At 35.8% G+C, this 18,071-nt stretch overlaps 1 protein-coding gene across 2 annotated transcripts in view; it reads left to right on the top strand.

The window, feature by feature from the left end:
* The window catches only part of myo3a (myosin IIIA), a 70,291-nt gene that overhangs the window by 18,227 nt on the left and 33,993 nt on the right, over positions 1-18,071 (top strand). Inside the window, exons 1-5 of one of the 2 annotated variants that reach the window (XM_043225715.1) lie at positions 4,780-4,954; positions 6,898-7,002; positions 7,112-7,211; positions 14,060-14,136; positions 16,060-16,205. In XM_043225715.1, the coding sequence (XP_043081650.1) occupies positions 6,937-7,002; positions 7,112-7,211; positions 14,060-14,136; positions 16,060-16,205 (389 nt within the window). In that variant the 5' untranslated portion in view covers positions 4,780-4,954; positions 6,898-6,936. Of the gene's footprint in view, positions 1-4,779; positions 4,955-6,897; positions 7,003-7,111; positions 7,212-14,059; positions 14,137-16,059; positions 16,206-18,071 lie in introns of those variants that run through there. The other variant, XM_043225714.1, reaches the window with a different exon arrangement.

Here is an 18,071-nt window from a genome sequence, read left to right as displayed (position 1 = left end):
TTTGTGTTTCACTTTATAAATAATTGTAAGTTAAATCACCTTGCTTTAACAGCTCTATTATACCAAATTGTATGTATTTGTGAAGTAAAAGGATAAAGTTGGTTTTGAATCACAGTTTTATTAAGTAGTTACTATTCCATGGGTATTATCCTCTATCTGTCTCAAGATGGTATGTCTATTAGTATGCCTCATCAAGACCCACACATTCAATCCCTTTCTTTACTCTCTTTCACAATGCTAAGGTGTTGTGGGTGGTTGTCATGTTATGCAATGTTCTTGAAATGGACATTTAGGGATGCTTAAAATTACTATGACATTCTAGTCTTTACTGTAGATATCAGTTGAGCACCACTGACTCTCGGAACAACTCCAGTGTAGTTACTATAGTTCAGTTTTATTGCAACACGTTGTTTCAAACATTTATTGCCGATGTCTTTATACGGTATGTAATTATATACATTAACATTCTGTGGTTAAAACACCAGATGAAATAGTCCATTGCCCCGCTGTTTCATTTCACTCATTCCTTTTAATATTGTCAAAGCGGTGGCTGTGGTTTTTGGCCTAGTTTCCTGGCGGGTTCTTTGGCGCACCCTTTGAAACAAAGCCCTTTCCGAACCATGTCTGATGTGTCTAGCTTGTGCCCATCATTAATTCACAATGAGGTTTAAAATGCCATTGTTTGTCAGGGCTTTTTCATTAAACGTTGTGGGAAAGCGGACACCTAGCTCATTATTTGAGTGCAAATGATAAGGTCGCTTGAACAAAAGAGGTGTTTTTCCATAAAGGTGTGAGGGCCACACACACACACACACAGTGCAAAGAAAGCTAGTGATTTGATCGTCTGCCGCACTTAACAAAACATTCAGCTCTAATTAAATATTCAAAGTCAGAAGCTGCAGGTATGTTACGCCAAGTAAACCAAGTAAGGGCTTAAAGGGATAGTTCACCCGAAAATAACAATTATGTCATCATTTACTCACCCTCATGTCGTTCCAAACCCTGATGAAGACGCATTTAATGAAATCTGAGAGATTTCTGTCCTTCCATTGAGAATTTATGCAACAAACTTGAATATTTTCATAAAGAGATCATAAAGTAACTGAGTGGTTTAGTCGATATTTCCTGAAGATACTATCACTTTATATGATGAATAGATTTAAATTTAGGCTTTTATTCACATGTTTGTATTTATCAAAGTCAACCGTACTTGCTTGATGTTCAAGAATATTCATGTTCAAGATGTGTGATGCACATCAAGCAAGTGTGCTTGAGTTTTGGTTTGCCATAACTGCCATAACTTATGTGTGCATTGATGAATTTTTATGGAAATCACCTGAAGGTGAGCAAATAATGACAGAATAAAAATGTTTGGGTATCTTGCAAGATAGTGAAGAATTAGTTCTGAAAAGGCATGGACAGAGTTATTTTTTTGTCTGACATTAATGAATATGCATTTGTTGGAGTTTCCCTTCAGATGTAAAATTTGTGGGAGGGGAATATTAAAACGACTGTGTTGTTTAATTTGAGCTTTATTAGTAAATCACTACGCCCATCGGCACAGTTTAATTGTCTGTTTAGTAAATCTGTCCCTAAAAGTGCATACCTGCAAGTCAAAGCTACTTTTTCTTGTTTTTTCCCTCTTTTTTTTTTTTTTTTTTAAGCCTGCGTGTCAAGACTTTGAAAGGCATCAGCCATACTGGCAGTGGGAGCTGACGAAAGATGGCAGAATTAGTCTTGAGTCTTTTCATCTGTACGTGAGGAATTATGTTGATGACACGTCAGTAGATGACATTAATAACATGTCCTCTGCAGCCGGAGGCAATCCTGAGTGATACGGTCTAAAAATAAAACAATATCAGGAAGAAATTAAACGAAAAGGTTTCATTTAAAAGGTTCCGCTTTTAATTCCTGTACAGAATTAATGATTTTATCACACCGTTTCAAACCAGCATTAATTTCTTTCTTCTGTGAAGCACAGCATGAGATTGTTTGGCAAATTGTTCTTCCTCATACTTCCATATAACTGAAGTAAATGGGGGCTATTTAGCTCCAAGATGGCCATAAAAATAGCCAATTTAACTCATGCACTTAGTTCCAAGACCTTATGAACTGGTGGTGATGCAATCTTGAACGAAACCAGGTGTTCTTGGAAGTCTTCTTGGGAGTTTTGAATTGGCTTGCCAATGTAAACTGTTTGTCTTGACTCAAGTAAAAACACTGTATACACGGGAGACCTTCTTTATGGCACAAATTCAATTGTAAATTTAATTGAAAGTAACACTGACACTTATTCATGTTTAATATTGTAAAGAAATGTATTGTATAAAGTGCTATATAACTGAAGGGATACACCACCCCAAACAGACAATTTTGTCATTAATCACTTACATTAATGTCATTCCAAACCTGTAAAAGCTTAACGTGTGTTCGGAGCACAATTTAACATACCCCACTTCTCTCTGGCAGAATACAGTAGGTTTGTGCAGATGCAGAGCAGAATTTATGTTTTTTGTATTTTATAGGTCTGTTGTCAGTCACAGCATGCCAGAGAAACGCCTTTTGTGATCCATGGCATGTAAATTAAACTCCTTAACGAGTATGACAAGTAAAGATTAAACTATTCCAGCAATGGTTTTTATTTGAAAGGTTTAAAATGAAGTCCTGTTTAACATCATAAAGGCCTATTTTTGTAAACGAGCTGGCAGCAGAAATCACTGTTATCATTTCATATGAAGTAAACGGTTTAATAATGCAGTTGCAAACAAGGTAATTGATACGACAACTAAAAACTACAAAATTAATAAAATTAATGCCACGATTTAAATATATATAAGGATCCGTTTTCAGGTGTAGTCAGTACTTCAGTTTTGTATGTTTAGATGCTAAAAATAAGTTTTAGTGCCTGTAAAAATGTAAGTAAACTTACCTATTATAGAACAAAAATTGACATAAAATGCATATGAATTATCATGAGATCATGTTGGGCAGTCAATGGGACAGTACCAAGCCTTCCGGCTTTCATCTAAAATATCTTATCTTTATATATTTGTGTTCTAAAGACAAACGCAGCTTATATGGGTCTGGAACGACATGAGGGTAAAGTGATTATCAAAGTTATTTTCACTTTAAATGTTACTTGATTTGAGCATCGAATTGCTATTATCATATGCTTTTTTTTAACTGCCGTTTTCTCACAGCTATTGTTTCAGAACTTTTCTGCTTCTGTATCCATACAGCTACCGATTCTCTCTGGACATTAATGTTGCAGTAAGCGAAGGAAGTGTTTAGTAAAACAAGTTGCTCGCTGTCAGATATATGTCTAACTTTCTCTGTCTATCTGTGTCGGGGTGAAATTTAATGATGGCAGGTGATCTCAGGCTGATTTTGTCATGACGTAAAGAGGTCAGTTTGCCCTTTAGCCTTCTTGACACTCTGACACTGTACAAATTTGACAGTAGGAAATTAAATTTTAAACAAAATTTGGTTGATGCATGTCTGCGATTTTAATGCTGGCATGATAGTTTGCTTCTGTATTTGCGAATATCTTGAATGACTGTGATATAAGTGTAATGCAATGGAATTTATAGTGAGACAAAAACTGTCCAAATTAGCACTATTAAAAAATATATAGGTTCTTTCCATCATCTTTAACATCCATTGAACTTTTCCAAGGTTTGTTAGATTATTAAAATGTTCTTAATGCTAACTGTTTACTTAAAGGTTCTTTAAGGTATCCAAAATGGTACTTCTGTGGCATAACTATGAAAACCTTATCTTAGAACCTTCATCTTTAGGAGTGTGTGGTGCATATTTGAATTCATATTGAGTAAGGTTAGTTTTTTTATGAACAACCTTATTACCAGTTGCATCAGCAATGCAAATTAAGAACATGTTTGCTGCTGCCTCTGTGCTTGAACCTGAAGCATGTACTGTAGCTATAAATGAAATGGGCAGCTCCCTGCAGTTAACTCAATTAACTTTGGTAAACAGTACTGAAACAGGAAGGTGTGCTACAACGCCAAAGGCCCCTCTGGCACAGTAATAATGAGATTTCAAAATGGGCCTGGAGATGTGGGAATACTCCATTTCACACCCATAAACATACTTTTTTTACTCAAGTGTCCACATTTCACTTTTCTTGTTCAACCCAGTGACAAATGACCCTTTTAGCCTGCCGTCCAGAACAAGTTAAATTGAATGCTTTGCTGGCCTTTTTCATAGGGGTTATAAAAGAAAAACAAACCGGCCAGAGTCGAACTTCATTTAGTTGCGTTTCTAAATGTATTGTAGAGAGGTAAATCGGTGATTTGTCATGGTATAGTTAAGGTATAGCTAACCCAAAAACTAGGCCATCCAATATGTAGATAAGTTTGTTTCTTCATCAGAACTGATTTGTTGGAATTACTCAGTAATGGATCTTCTGCAATGAATGGGTGCTTTAGGAATGAGAGTTGAAAAATCAAACACATCACAAAACCGGTTTGTTTTTTTTACAGTTACATTCATCAACAAAGTAAAAAAATATAAAAAATATCTCCCAATATATGAAATATAAGTGACTCTCAGAGCAGTTCTGGAATGATACAGAATATGTTGGTTTTGGTTTTGTTTTGTCTGTCTTCTTGGTTTTCCTTATTTGGTCATGTTCCTGTTCTTGTTTAGTTTGATTAATCAATCGTCTCCACCTGTGTGTATTCACCTGTTCTCCTTAATTGCATCTGTGTACATTTACGTCTTGTCTGCCTCCTTTTGTTTGTCGGTTCTTGATGTTTTTAATGTTAGATGTGCGTTGATGCTGGAATTAAAGAATCTTTTTTTTTACTCCATTGTTACAATTGACTACGACCACATTGCGTTACATGAAGATGTTGTTCATGTATTTATATCCTGATTTACTGAAGACGTTAATAGCAAGTCTCGTGCAATCAGACCTTCAGACTGATGGCTGAAGGTAGGGAATCCATGGCATCTTTCATTGGCCAATGCCTGCGCATGAAGCAGTTTAACCGACATTTCAACCAACCAATTAAACTTCTCCGCACTTTGTGTTTTCAAACACAAAAACGCATTTCATGTGAACGGCCACCAAGTGCTACATTTACAAGATGTAAATCCCCACAGGTTTGCGCTATAGACTGAACAATACCTCAGGTTGGCTCAAAACAGCATAGCAACTCCTTACCAGCACCCTCTCACGTTTCAGAAAATGCAGTTATTGCTGCAGTTCCATTTGGTGCCGCTATAGTGACACGGAAATGATACAGTTCAGCTGTACATATTTTCAGTTCTGCAGATGTTTGAGCTTTATGCATATTCAGGGAAATTGAGTCTATCCACCCACCCATCCGAACCCCTTGGGATGAGTCTTGGAAATAGAAGTAAATGTATTTGAAAATGTAAATGGCCTCTCGGGACATAAAGTGATGTGAGTCATTGATGTTCCCTTTGAAGTGTTCAGTGTTCTGCTGAAAGGCCGGATCAAGCAGATTGTTTTCAAAGGATTTGTAATTGGTTGCATTAGTAATGTTAGGGGCAATTTGCTGTTTTTTTTTTTGGTTAGACATGTTTTTCTTAAACTACAAGGTGCACATCTCCGCCTGTGCATTTCTATTTCTTTCAGCAAAATAGAAGAGAATAGATTTTGGGATATTGTCAATAAGTGACTGTCAAAGCATTCATACAAACATTTTGTCCCATTACAATAGCAGCGGGCTGAAGGCAGCCGTGTTTGCCTTTGGTCGATTTAAATGGCTCTAAATAAGAGGGTATTGTTGTTGCCTTGGCAACATGCTAGACAATTTTATGTAATTTCAAGAGGGCTTGCCTTAGAAAAAAAGAACCATTTTCACCTCTGTGTCCTCTGACTGAAGGCAAGCATTTAGCATTGATCATAACCACGGCATCAACCCTTAGCTAGTTTTATAATATTCTATTGCTATAAAAACTGTGTGTTAGACTTTGTAATACAATGGAACATTGGATTTTAAGCATGGTACTCCTCACTATTTAAAAATCTCTCTGTGCATTACAAACAGCAATCTTTTAACATTCCTCTGAAAATTGCAGCATTTCTATAAGGGACCTGTTATTTGATTTTCTCGGTCTGCATTATGAAAGGCAAATATAGTTTCAGATTTTTTTTCATGACACATTCAACAATACAGTATAGCTTTAAATGTGTCATGAAAAAAACAGACACATGGGGCCTTTTAAAATGCTCTTATGAATGTTTGTTTCACCTTTTTGTTTAATTTATCTTTATTGTTTAATCGATCCATTTAGTTACCACAAACAGGCTAGTTTCTCTGTATATGTTTGCATTACATGCTTTTAATTTTTAGTTATTACCATATGATGGTTTTTAAGTCATGTTGTTTTTCTTTTTATTATTATTTTATTATAAACAGAACATGATCTCTATCTTTGCATAAATACTGTATGTATATTTTGTAATTTTATTAATTTAATTTTATTTATTTATTTGGCAGAATCAATGTTTATTACCATATATAACTGGTTGATTGTTTTTAATTCATTCATGTCATGAATTCATTTATCTATTTTTATTCTTTATTTATTTTTATGTATTTATTTTTTAACGTTATTTTACCAGATAAAGGTTGTATTACCATATGTAACTATGTTTTATTGCTCCATATAAAATAATGTTCTCTATGTGTTTGGATAAAGTGTTTTTTAAATTCATTTATTTACTTATTTTTATGATTATGATTTTTATGTTTTTTTAATTATTTGATGTATTTTTATTTATTTATTTTTTTTACATTATTTTGCCAAAAACAGATTGTTATAATATACTATACAACAGGTTTCTCTTATGTTTGCTTTTTAATTTTGTTTATGAATTAACGTATTTAATGAATTTGTTTGCAGTTGTGCAATGGAGGGTCTGTCACTGATTTGGCTAAAGGCATGCTAAAAAGAGGAGACCGCATGGAGGAACCCGTCATAGCCTACATCCTACATGAAGCTCTTATGGTAAAATCCAAAACCAACCCCGATCCTCTATATTTTAAAAATAATAACACAAACGTACAGTATTTTTTCAATGAGTTTAGGTCTGTAACATGTGCTTTTGGCTTTAAAGGGTCTCCAGCATTTACACATCAATAAAACCATCCATCGAGACGTCAAAGGCAACAACATCCTGCTCACCACAGAAGGAGGAATCAAGCTGGTTGACTTCGGTGAGTTGTTCTTTTATTGGTAAGGGACTGCTGGCTGTGAGACAGAAAGCTTGAATGATTGAGTGTGCGGGTGAAAGACCGGCAGCTTGAAAACAGTGTTTTACACACGGGTCAAAGCCATCACATGTTAGTGTTTCAGCGTTAATTGAATAGCACTTATTTCTTCTCATTAGGAGCAGTGCATTTACATTCACGGTGATGATAGAACACACTTGCATTTAAGGCTCTGTCTGTCATCATGTCATTGGGACAGAGGATATTGTCTGCATTCAGTTACTAATGATTTGCTTTTAGCTTTTCTTAACCAAATGAAGCACTCAGCATGTTAAAACAGAGCTTCATGATGAGGTGCAATCATACAGGATTTATTGGTTCCAGTTCACTTAATGATTCTTCTTCCTTAGTTGCATAATAATAATATTCACCACTGTGAATATGGTATCAAGTTATGTAATGGTACATGTTAAGTGAGAAAATGTGAACTGATATGAAAATATGTTTACTTGTTTAGTTTGTATGGTGTTTATATGTTGTCCTATATAGTGTCTATAACAGTATTGTTATTGTTGACTAAAACTATTTAAATCATTTTCAGCAACTGAATTAAAGCTGATATATATATATATATATATATATATATATATATATATATATATATATATATATATATATATATATATATCAATACTACAATGTTTTAACTTTAACAGCTTAAACAAAAATTAAAAATGACAACTCAATAAGTCAATAAATTACGCAAAAAAAAAACTATATAAATAAATATAATACATATATATTTTATATAATATATAAATTTTAAATAAATAAATCAAAATGACAAATATATCTTAACAACCTAAATTAAAACAAATGAAAATACAAAGTTCCAAATATTATCACTTAAATAATATTAAAATAAAATAGTTAACAGTGGCTTTGAATATGGTTCATCCAATCATTATTTGTGTTATAATGTCACTCAAGTGTTGCATAGGGTAAAACTGCGTTGGCATTAGCACCAGATTCATCACTCATTTGTAATAAACATCTTCTGGTTTGTGCCTAAAAGGGGTCATATGATGTTGCTTAAAAGAACATTATTTGGTGTGATGCAGTGTTTAATGCAGTTTGCCTTTCCGAAATGGGCCGATTTGTACAAAGCTCTTTGTTTAGAAAAAGGTAGGTATGCTCTGATTGGCCCTCTATCCAGTGCGTTATGACTGGCCAAATACCTCAAGCGTGTGACGAAAATGTTACACACGTTATCATAATGTGATGCCGTGTCCCGGCGGTATGACGCAAAAACCACAAAGCCGTTTCAAACGAGGCATTTGTTGCATCCAGTGGGAACAAAATTACTGATTATTATGACTTAGTACTGTCTTCTTGCGCGCCACATTGCATCGCGCCACACTGCTCAATTTTGATTTGAATAGTAAGTAGCAGGTTGTAGTTACTATTTAACCACTGATTTCTTGTGTCCTCTTTTGGAAGCACAAAGAAAGTAGTTTCTCTTTTACAAAAAACACAGCATCTCCAGAACATGGCGCCAGCAGCAACACTACAGCGAGAATAATAGCTCCTCCTTCTTTCTTTGCATAAACATTTTGAGTAGTGTTATAAAATAAACCCACACAGTGATGTAGAGAAGTGGGGGAGTGTTTAATCGAGCCGATGTGGACAGGTCTTTTATTAAGAATATCTCTTTGGTTTTGAAACTTTAGTCTTTGCAACTTTAGGGGTCTTATCTATGCACTAACAGCTTGTAACACTCCAAAGAGAAAGGAAAACGTCAAATCGCATCATATGACCCCTTAAACTTCCAAATAAAAATGCGAACTATAAAATGCCAACCCCTATAAACGAGAAAAAAAATGTAGGGGAAATGTAGAAATAAATGAATAAGTTGTATCGTTGCACAATTCTAACATGCACAAACAAGTAACTGGATAAAATGTTCTAATGATATTTATTGGAGCTAAAGGGTTTTTTAAAAGGTTTTAAAGGTACTTTGACTTTGTGTCGCTTGATGAATTTGTTCTATAAAATGTTTCTTTTCTATGGCAGTATGATGTGCCTAACAGCAATCTTTTATGTTTCACTATATCTTCAATACAGCACTGCCTTTCTCAATTTATTACTGAATAAATCTTTCCTCATCTTTGAAAAAATTGCAAATGTCCCGAAACCATTAATTGAACCAAATGTCTTTAAAATCAAACAGTTAATTGGTATTCTCTCACAAATATAACCAGCTCTTGATTCTCAAGCATAAACGTAACAGTAAAGCTGACGATGCCTCTTTCTATCACTCATGAAAAAAGTGTGGCCTTTTTATCGAGGCGGTAAGTGGAGTATTTTCAATAGCTTCTTCCAGAACCGACGTATACGAGAGCTTATAAACCTTTAGAAAGCCGGTAAATGCTTTTCCTGGGAATAAACAGCCAATCGTTTGCTTTTGTCATGTGGCACAGACTAATGCTTGCCATGCTCCACACGTTCCCTTCACCCCCTTCACTATTAATTTCCAGCCTAAAATCCACTCTAAATGTAATCTCCTCTTATGTTATTCTCTAGGCCGCATTTAGCCCCTGAGAGGAGATAGTTGCCCCCCCACCCCCCAAAGCCCCCTCATAGGGGTATCAGCCCCAGAGCAGAGGCGCATAAAGCCCATAATTAGTCGACTGCAACCGAGGGACGCGGGAGATAACGGGACATCCTCCTCTTTTTTAGGGAGGGGAAGGGGGATGGGTATATGGAGAGACGGGAGAGGTGGAGAGAGAAAAGAGAGAAATGATAGAGTGATGAGTCATGCCAGAAACTCAAAGCTGCTGTAGCAAAGTTGCTTTCAGCAGAAAGAGCTTTCTGTCAGAGTTTGTCAAGGACATTGCCTGAGCTCCCCTGTGACATCACAGAAATGTGGCCAATAGAATTGCGGAGAATCACTGAGGCTTGCTTGAAGTATTCAGGACATGCGCCCAGTCAGTGTACTTTATGCACTAAATTGCATTGTTGCTCTTGCTCTTGATAGCCTTTGCGTTTGCTAAAAGACTCGTCCAGGTATATGTTTTTGTGAAAATGGCGTCCTCTTAAAAAGCGTTAATATTATGGAAATATGCGTGTGCAAGTTAAATGTAATGTTTTCTGACATGTAAATGCACGTCAGTTTCAAATCAGTTAAAATGTATTATAGTTTTAAGGAATATTAAATGCAATTAGAGTGTTTTTGAACCACTTTAGTATTCACTTTAATTCACTCTAATTTCATAATTCATTCTGTTGTCTTTGAAACGTGTAAGTAAAAACGCTGTCAAGGTCCAGTACAAGTTTACGAGAATGCTTTTTGTACGCAAAGAATATAATAACCTTTGTTTTCAACAATTTGTCTCCTATTTATCTCTATTCAGTGTCAGCCAAGCCAAACAGATGCGCTGTTTTCGTTCAAATCAAAGCGTACATGCATGTAGAAAACTTATCCCTGCGTTGTGGCTGACACAGAACGGCATACCCAGTGTCTGAAGACGAAAAAACCTTAACGGGTTACGGGTGGGAGTAAGTGATTAATGACATAATGTCTATTTTGGGGTGGAGTAACCCTTTAAGGTAAAAGTAATAAAGAGTACATTGAGACTTTATTGAGATTAAAAGTACTCTACAGTGCAGGGCCAATGCGACAGTTTTTATTCCTCATTACAGCTGTCATACAATGCTGTAGTGTTTGAGTATAAAATATTTTGGACTTGCCGTTGTTATCAACATAGACATTCTCGTAAACACTGCAGTGCTCGAAATATATGGTTTTCAAATCAACATAATTTAACATGAAGCATTTACATGAGCAGGGCATGCAGAGTGGCTGATTAGTGTTAATGCAACCGCATAAATGTAAAATGCAAATGTGGCATTAGAGCATGACACAAAGCGATGTTTCTGAAAGGTCTTTAAGGCCTCATGAAATATCTTACATTTGTAGCTTTTAGTTGAGGCCATATGTTAGTGTATCCCTAAAGTTTGGCAGAATACATTTTGAACAGATATGCATACTTAAAACGTCCAGTCTTTCTCTTGGATTAAAATAATTGATGACACTTTCTCCCTCTGAAGGTTATATATCTACCTTCACTAGTGGCACTAAAGGATTCTAAAGTCTAAAGACAAGGTCTTCCATATTTCGTGCCACAGAGAGCCATGTTTGTCAAACCATGGAGTGGTTTCTTTCCTGATCCAAACAAATCATTCGCAATTTGTGTATCATTATGGAAGCTTAATAACCAAATCATGTCTCGTATCTTTATTTCAGACGGGCTTGAGTGACACTGCATTTATGTGGAGTACAACGATAAGATTCTATAGTAATATGTGACCCACAAGTCTTAAGTAGCAGTGGTATATTTGCATTGTATGAGTCAAAATTATACATTTTTCTTTTATGCCAATAATCATTAGGATATTAAGTCTTTACTTGTGTACACACACATACACACACACACACACAATAAACTGTCTAATCTGTATAACCTTCTTAAATTCATTCATTTATTTGAGAAGGTATTGTTTGATGCTTTAACCAAAGCGTATAGCAAAGGGAGTTCATTCTTTTCCACTCAAACCTCTCTTGAGCGTCGCTCCGGTTGCCCTGTCAACCTAATTTTTCCAAAAAGAGTGCATTTGTTGAGTGCTCGGTCGGAGACGTGCTGGGGGGGCGATATCTGTCTCCCACTGTCGGGAAAGGAGCCACGGCGAGTGGGCGGCTGTCGGACCGCTGCTGTATGCAGAGGTTCCACGTGCCCACGTCTCGGAGCGCTCAGAGTCACGCAGGGCTAATGCGTTATCCGTGTGAAGGGGCTCACGCTATGCTGAGCAGATAAAGCCCCCACACTGACTCATCTGAACTAAAAAAAAAAAAACTGCATTATTAGACAAAAAGAGCGAGAGGAAAGGGGGTGGGGGTGGAGGAGGACGCTTTAGTGGCTTTGTCATGAATATTCTAATTGGCAGTGTTATCTCTGATGATTATTAAGACTGGCCCCGGGGCCTCGTGCAGATCTAATGTAGCAGAAAGGGAACAGCCACAGGAGACTGTTTAGTGCTGTGTGTGTGCATATGTATGTGTGTGTGTGTGTTTAACTGTTATTCTTCGGTACGTCTATTGTCTGTTGTCCATTTACAGCCCACAGCATATGTGAATCCATGTTTCTGTATTTGTCACCGCTGTAGTGAGGATTTAATGCGTTTTGTGGGTCTTGCGAACGCAACGAATCCTTTTCGGCGCTGCCAAGTTTGTTTACTGGTGATTCAATAGCTCTAATCCGATCAGAAACTGATGGAGGATTCCTTAAAAAAAACACCCTGAATACGAATGCTCACAGTTATATTCAGCCGCGCAACGTAATCTTCTTTAATCGAAACATTTCAGATTCTATGTGATTTACAGTTTTTAATTGAATTTGTGTTTCTTCGCAGCAGAAATTTAGTTTGTGCTTTGAACAAATGAGGCTATATTTGCATTTTCTGAAGGAAAAGAATAGGGTTAGTTTTAGGTAAGTTTAGGTTTAGGCTTTGGTTTAAGTATTTAGCTGTTGCTGACTATAAATATTTACATAGATGCAAAATAGAAAAGACCAGTCGCAAATAGATGTAAGAAAGACCAATCAGAGTTCAAATATAAGTATTGTGATGATGATATCAGGTCAGATTTCTTTTAAAGTAAACTCTTAAAAACAATAGTATTTATAGCTAATGTAATTCATTTAAAGCATGAGAATAATAACAGTAAAAATGTGAACCTTCATGAATCTGTCATATTCACATCAAGAAAAATAAGTTTAGATCATGGTCGTAGATCATGTGTTCTAATCGCTATTGTTTTGATTGCATTTACTGTTTTACTGTGACTTTCAGCAAACCAAATTCATTCTTTGCCTCGAGAGGCCTCTTTTGGAGCAGTAAAAATGTTGTTTTTCCCGGTAACGCTGTACACGCAGCACTGCACTCACGAACGCTGCTTCATCAAGCATCGAAGGCATGATGAGATAATAATAAAACCAGTTGGACCAATCACTGCAGATTAGTGTCACTCTGAATCGTTGATTGAATCATTTGAGAGTCATTGAGAAAGTAGGGTAAAATTATTGTTCAAAATTATTATGACAATAAAAGTTGCATGCATGTCAACCTGTTGGGGACTCAAAATATTAACCTTTCATAACCCATACTTCTACTTAATTGAACCCGTATTATGTAGTTTTAGGGGTGTAAATTAATATGTTTAGTTCAGTTCAGTGATAGTAAAATATTGTTGTCTTACATAAATCCAGTTAATTTACTGTTACTTCATTTTACAATTTTTTTGTGGTATTTATCACCTAACTTTTCACTTTGTATAGCATTGAAAGCACCATTCTTTTCTTCAGTCAAGTAGACTAAGCTTCTCTGAAATTAAAATCTTACGTAATTTAGCTTCTTATGTAAATTCTGTTCTCCTTTTCTCCATGTCATGTCCATAAAAACCCATACGACTTCTAGCAAAAATGTCTTCGTTCTGCTTTTGCAGTGCCAGTCAAGGGTGACCACAGCTCTTAAATAAGATTTTCAAGTCAAGATTTTATTTAAATAATGCATTCATGCTCAGTCAGCATGGGTCAGTGCTGGGTTGCTAAGATCACTTCATCCAAGACAACACTTATTTTTCTTCTTTGTGACCTTGTTTGATCTCTATTCAAATTGTGTTTCCATTGCCACCGAGCTAAACACCAGTACAGACAATCCAAAGACATTCATTGAATCCAGAAGCAACCCATGGATGGAAAACTGCCTTTTATATGATTTCTTCTTCTTCTTCTGATCAGGGGTATCGGCCCAGCTTACGAACACCCGGCTACGGAGGAACACTTCGGTCGGGACGCCCTTCTGGATGGCCCCTGAGGTAGGACCGTTGGCAAGTAGTTTGCAAAGCATGGAGGTGACTTTGTGGGCTGCAAATGTATTTGTTTACTTCGTTTTTTTCCATAAGATTTCCATATGAGACAGGCGAGGAGGTCTACAGCTCTGAAGTTGTTTTGAGAGTTGCAGACAAAATTTTCATATGACTCAAGGGTAGAGGCTTACGTGCCTCAATTTGTCCTAGGTGTCAGTACAATCAAAACACAAACTGAGATTTATTATTAGTGCACTTTTAGTCTTCTAAACATCTGTGGGGAATATTCTAGGTTCATTTCTGGACTAATCGTGTGGATTAAATTCTAAAGACTGTGGACAGTTTATTTCGGCCCTAATTCTGAGGTAAGAACACATGTATTCTATTCTGCGGTGTTCTAGCCACATCAGGTTTACGGTACAATATTTTAAGTAAATGTAGACTGATAGACCTAAATTGATTTTGTTTTTAAACAAGAATATTTTTTTTTTTTTTTTTTTACAAAAAATGCTTTTTTTTTAAGGCAGCTCTTTTGTTAGATTTACTACAATATATTATATTTATCTCATCCCTGCCTAGTCACTCTCTCTGCTTCTCTCTTTCTCTTTTTAAATTGTTTATGTCTTCTATTTGTTTAAAAAATATAAAGAGTTAATTGCATCCAAAATAAATGTTTTTGTTCACATTATAAATGTGCATGTATTGTGTTTAGTATGTGTGTATATGTATATATGTATGTGTGTGTGTGTGTGTGTGTGTATATATATGTATATGTATCAGTAAACATACAGCATATATTTAGAAATTATTTACATGTATACATTTATATCATATTTAAACATATTTAATTTGACATTTTTATTAAATGTGTACATGCTTGTGTGTGTATTTATTTATATATAAATAATAAATATACACAGTACACACACATCTATTATGTAAACGAAAACTTATTTTGGATGCAATTCATCATTTAACAGCACTAATAAAAATGTTTTTAGTTTGTGTAATATTATGTATTTTCTGTTTTCTTAAACTGTTATTATTCTGCACTATAAGTTTCCAGTTTCAGTTTTTGTGTAATATTACAACTAGAAATTATTATTATTATTATTATTATTATTATTATTATTATTGTGTTTTCATTATAATAACAAAACAGACAGCATATACAAGAAAAAATCTTTTTAAATAAATGTTTAAATAAATAATTTAACATTACAATTTACAAAAAGTTGTAAGTTGTACATAACTCTCAAAATTGCTCAAAAGTGCTCTGTGACTAAAAAATGTAGAAATTACTTGTTGTATATAACAAAACAGATGTAATTTCCTACTACTTATAAATAGGTATTTTTTTCCTAACTTTTTGAAATGTGTGTGTGATCTTTCGCATCAAATTATTGCATCGTTTCAGCTAGCAAGAACAATAAAATAGAGTTGTTATCCTTCAAATGAAATCAGTATCAACAAACATTGTACTGCAGAAGAAAACGCAAAACCGTTAAATTTACAGACTGTGTGGTAAATCTGCGGTGACAAAAATTACAGGTTGACAAGAAATGTGTGAAAAATGCTACGATACGAAACAAATCACCAGTAGGTGGCGTCAAATGATTGTTTCATTGAGCGAGTCATTTAGTGATTCATTCAACTGATCAATTCAAATGGCCGATTTAATTCAGATATGAGGCACTTTACTGAATGGGTTACTGAACATCTGATTCATTCGTTTCACAGTTTGAATAATGTCACTTTTTATCTTTTTTATTCATTGTCAGTCTAATCAATTAACACGACGGTAAAATACGGGAAAACACTTTGTTCAGATGTAGCGCTGGAATTTCTGTGCTCTGGTGACACTGTTCAACAGTCAGTGTCCGTTATAAACATTTGCAGTTCAGTAATGAGCGTGTCTGTGTATTTGACCAGGTCATCGCGTGTGAGCAGCAGCTGGACTCCACGTATGACGAGCGCTGTGACGTCTGGTCTCTGGGCATCACGGCCATAGAGCTGGGTGATGGAGACCCGCCCCTAGCTGATCTTCATCCAATGAGAGCTCTCTTCAAAATTCCAAGGTGGCACCTTCGTTTTGACACGTGTTGTAGGCAAAACGCTATTTTGCATAGCTACTGTACAAAAGACCTCACGGTCCACAAGGTCAGGTTTGTGTCGTATGGAACAATTTGCGATTTTAGCATGCAGATGGATGGCATTGCCGCACACTCGGGCCTTGGAGCTGTCGGAAGACAGGCTGGTTTTATTCGTAGGTCTTTTTTAGTGCAGCTTTAACGTACGTCGGTTTCTTGAGACGCGTGTATATTTGTGGATGAGTAAAAGACTCTCTCCGTTCTCTCTCCGTCCGCCTGTCTGAAGGTGAAATTTGATTGTTTTCGGGTTTAGAACAGAAACCGTTATCGCTTGTGTCATCTTGATGGTGCAGCACTTTTGTGTTCTGATACACCTCGTGCGCGCACACACGGCATCTGTCTATGAAGCACCGTGCTGTCAGAGCAGTGGCTTTCTGACTGCAGTCAATGGTGGGGGTGGTGGGTATAATCACAGAGCGGTGTGGTAATGTTTCTGACTGTTCGTGTACACACTGCAGGCTGTCTGAGTCGGGTCTCTCTCGTGTTCTCTTCTTATTCAAAACACCCCCCCACACACACACACACCTTACACCCCCTCAGCCATCCAGACTGAGAACGAGTAATGCATTGTGACAAAACTGGAACGCAGGCATTAGAATCATAAATCGGAACGTTCTCAAAATATTTCAGTCAAGATTTATTTTGATATGTATTTTTATGTTTAGATCTACACTATTATTAAAAACGTTTTCCAAAGCTGCATTTATTTGATCTTTGATTTAAAATAGTCACATTGTTAAGTTTTAAAATAAATTTTGTACTTTAATATATCTTTTATATTTTATATGCATATGATATCAATTTTAACATTTGCATTGTTCCAGTCCGGTTTTTCAAGCCGGTCAAATGAAAATGCGTGTAAAACATATAGGAAATAAAAACAAAAACTCGAAATATGCAAAACTGGACTTTGCAAAACGTGTTTTTCCGTGCATATAATTCACAGTTTTCACGTGCGTATGATATATATCTACCCCACAACCCTAATCCTACCCATCACGTAGCATATTCATGATTTTTAGTTTTTATTTTAGGTACTACTTATACGCACATTCATAAGATCAGGTATATTAGTCTGCATTTAACCAAATTTTAGCTTACATGCTAAAATGCCGCTATTATGATTTTTGAAAATTACTTTTCATGCAGTGTGTAACAGTTTTAAGTGAACGAAAACATTCTTCAAAGTTTTAAATCTGAAAGTGCACCTTGAAGTTATTTTATACAAAATACAAAATTAAGAGTCAAGTCTGAGTCATTTAGAGGAGTCATTTTTAAAATGTGTCCCAAGCCGTTTGATGTTGAGGTCAACATGAAATGTTTGCATATTGCCCACCTACTCCTTTAATGTTGGTCTGAATAAAAATGCAATTTCATTCTTAGCCACTAGGTGGTGTTTTAAAATAGTAACACAAAGCCTAGTAACACAAAGCCTTGTTACTCTCACAAATGCTGATGATAAAAATTAAAATGAGACCAACTGGACCAATCATCGCAGATTAGCATCACGCAAAGTAAGGTGTTCTGAAAAATTAATCATTGAGTGAATCAGTCTTTTTGTGGCTAAATCGCTCTGAGGTTTTGGGGTTATTTTAACCAGAATTGCGTTGCTTGCATGGCTTATGCTGAATGATTATGTCCTGGGTAGTATCAGAGGAGATCTGGTATGACTTTGGCGCTGTAGGGCCTTAGAGCTGGTGTGCGCTTGTTGAAAAGTACTAGGCCAGTGGCACATGCTGATGGCATATTAAGTGTTACATTTATGTGACCCAGATTAGGCCAGACTAAGCCTAG

The sequence above is a fragment of the Puntigrus tetrazona genome, chromosome 24 (assembly GCF_018831695.1).
Source record: "Puntigrus tetrazona isolate hp1 chromosome 24, ASM1883169v1, whole genome shotgun sequence".
In the NCBI taxonomy this organism is placed as follows: domain Eukaryota; kingdom Metazoa; phylum Chordata; class Actinopteri; order Cypriniformes; family Cyprinidae; genus Puntigrus; species Puntigrus tetrazona.
The sequence above is the reverse complement of the archived record's forward strand: the minus strand, read 5'-3'. Positions and strand labels throughout refer to the sequence as shown.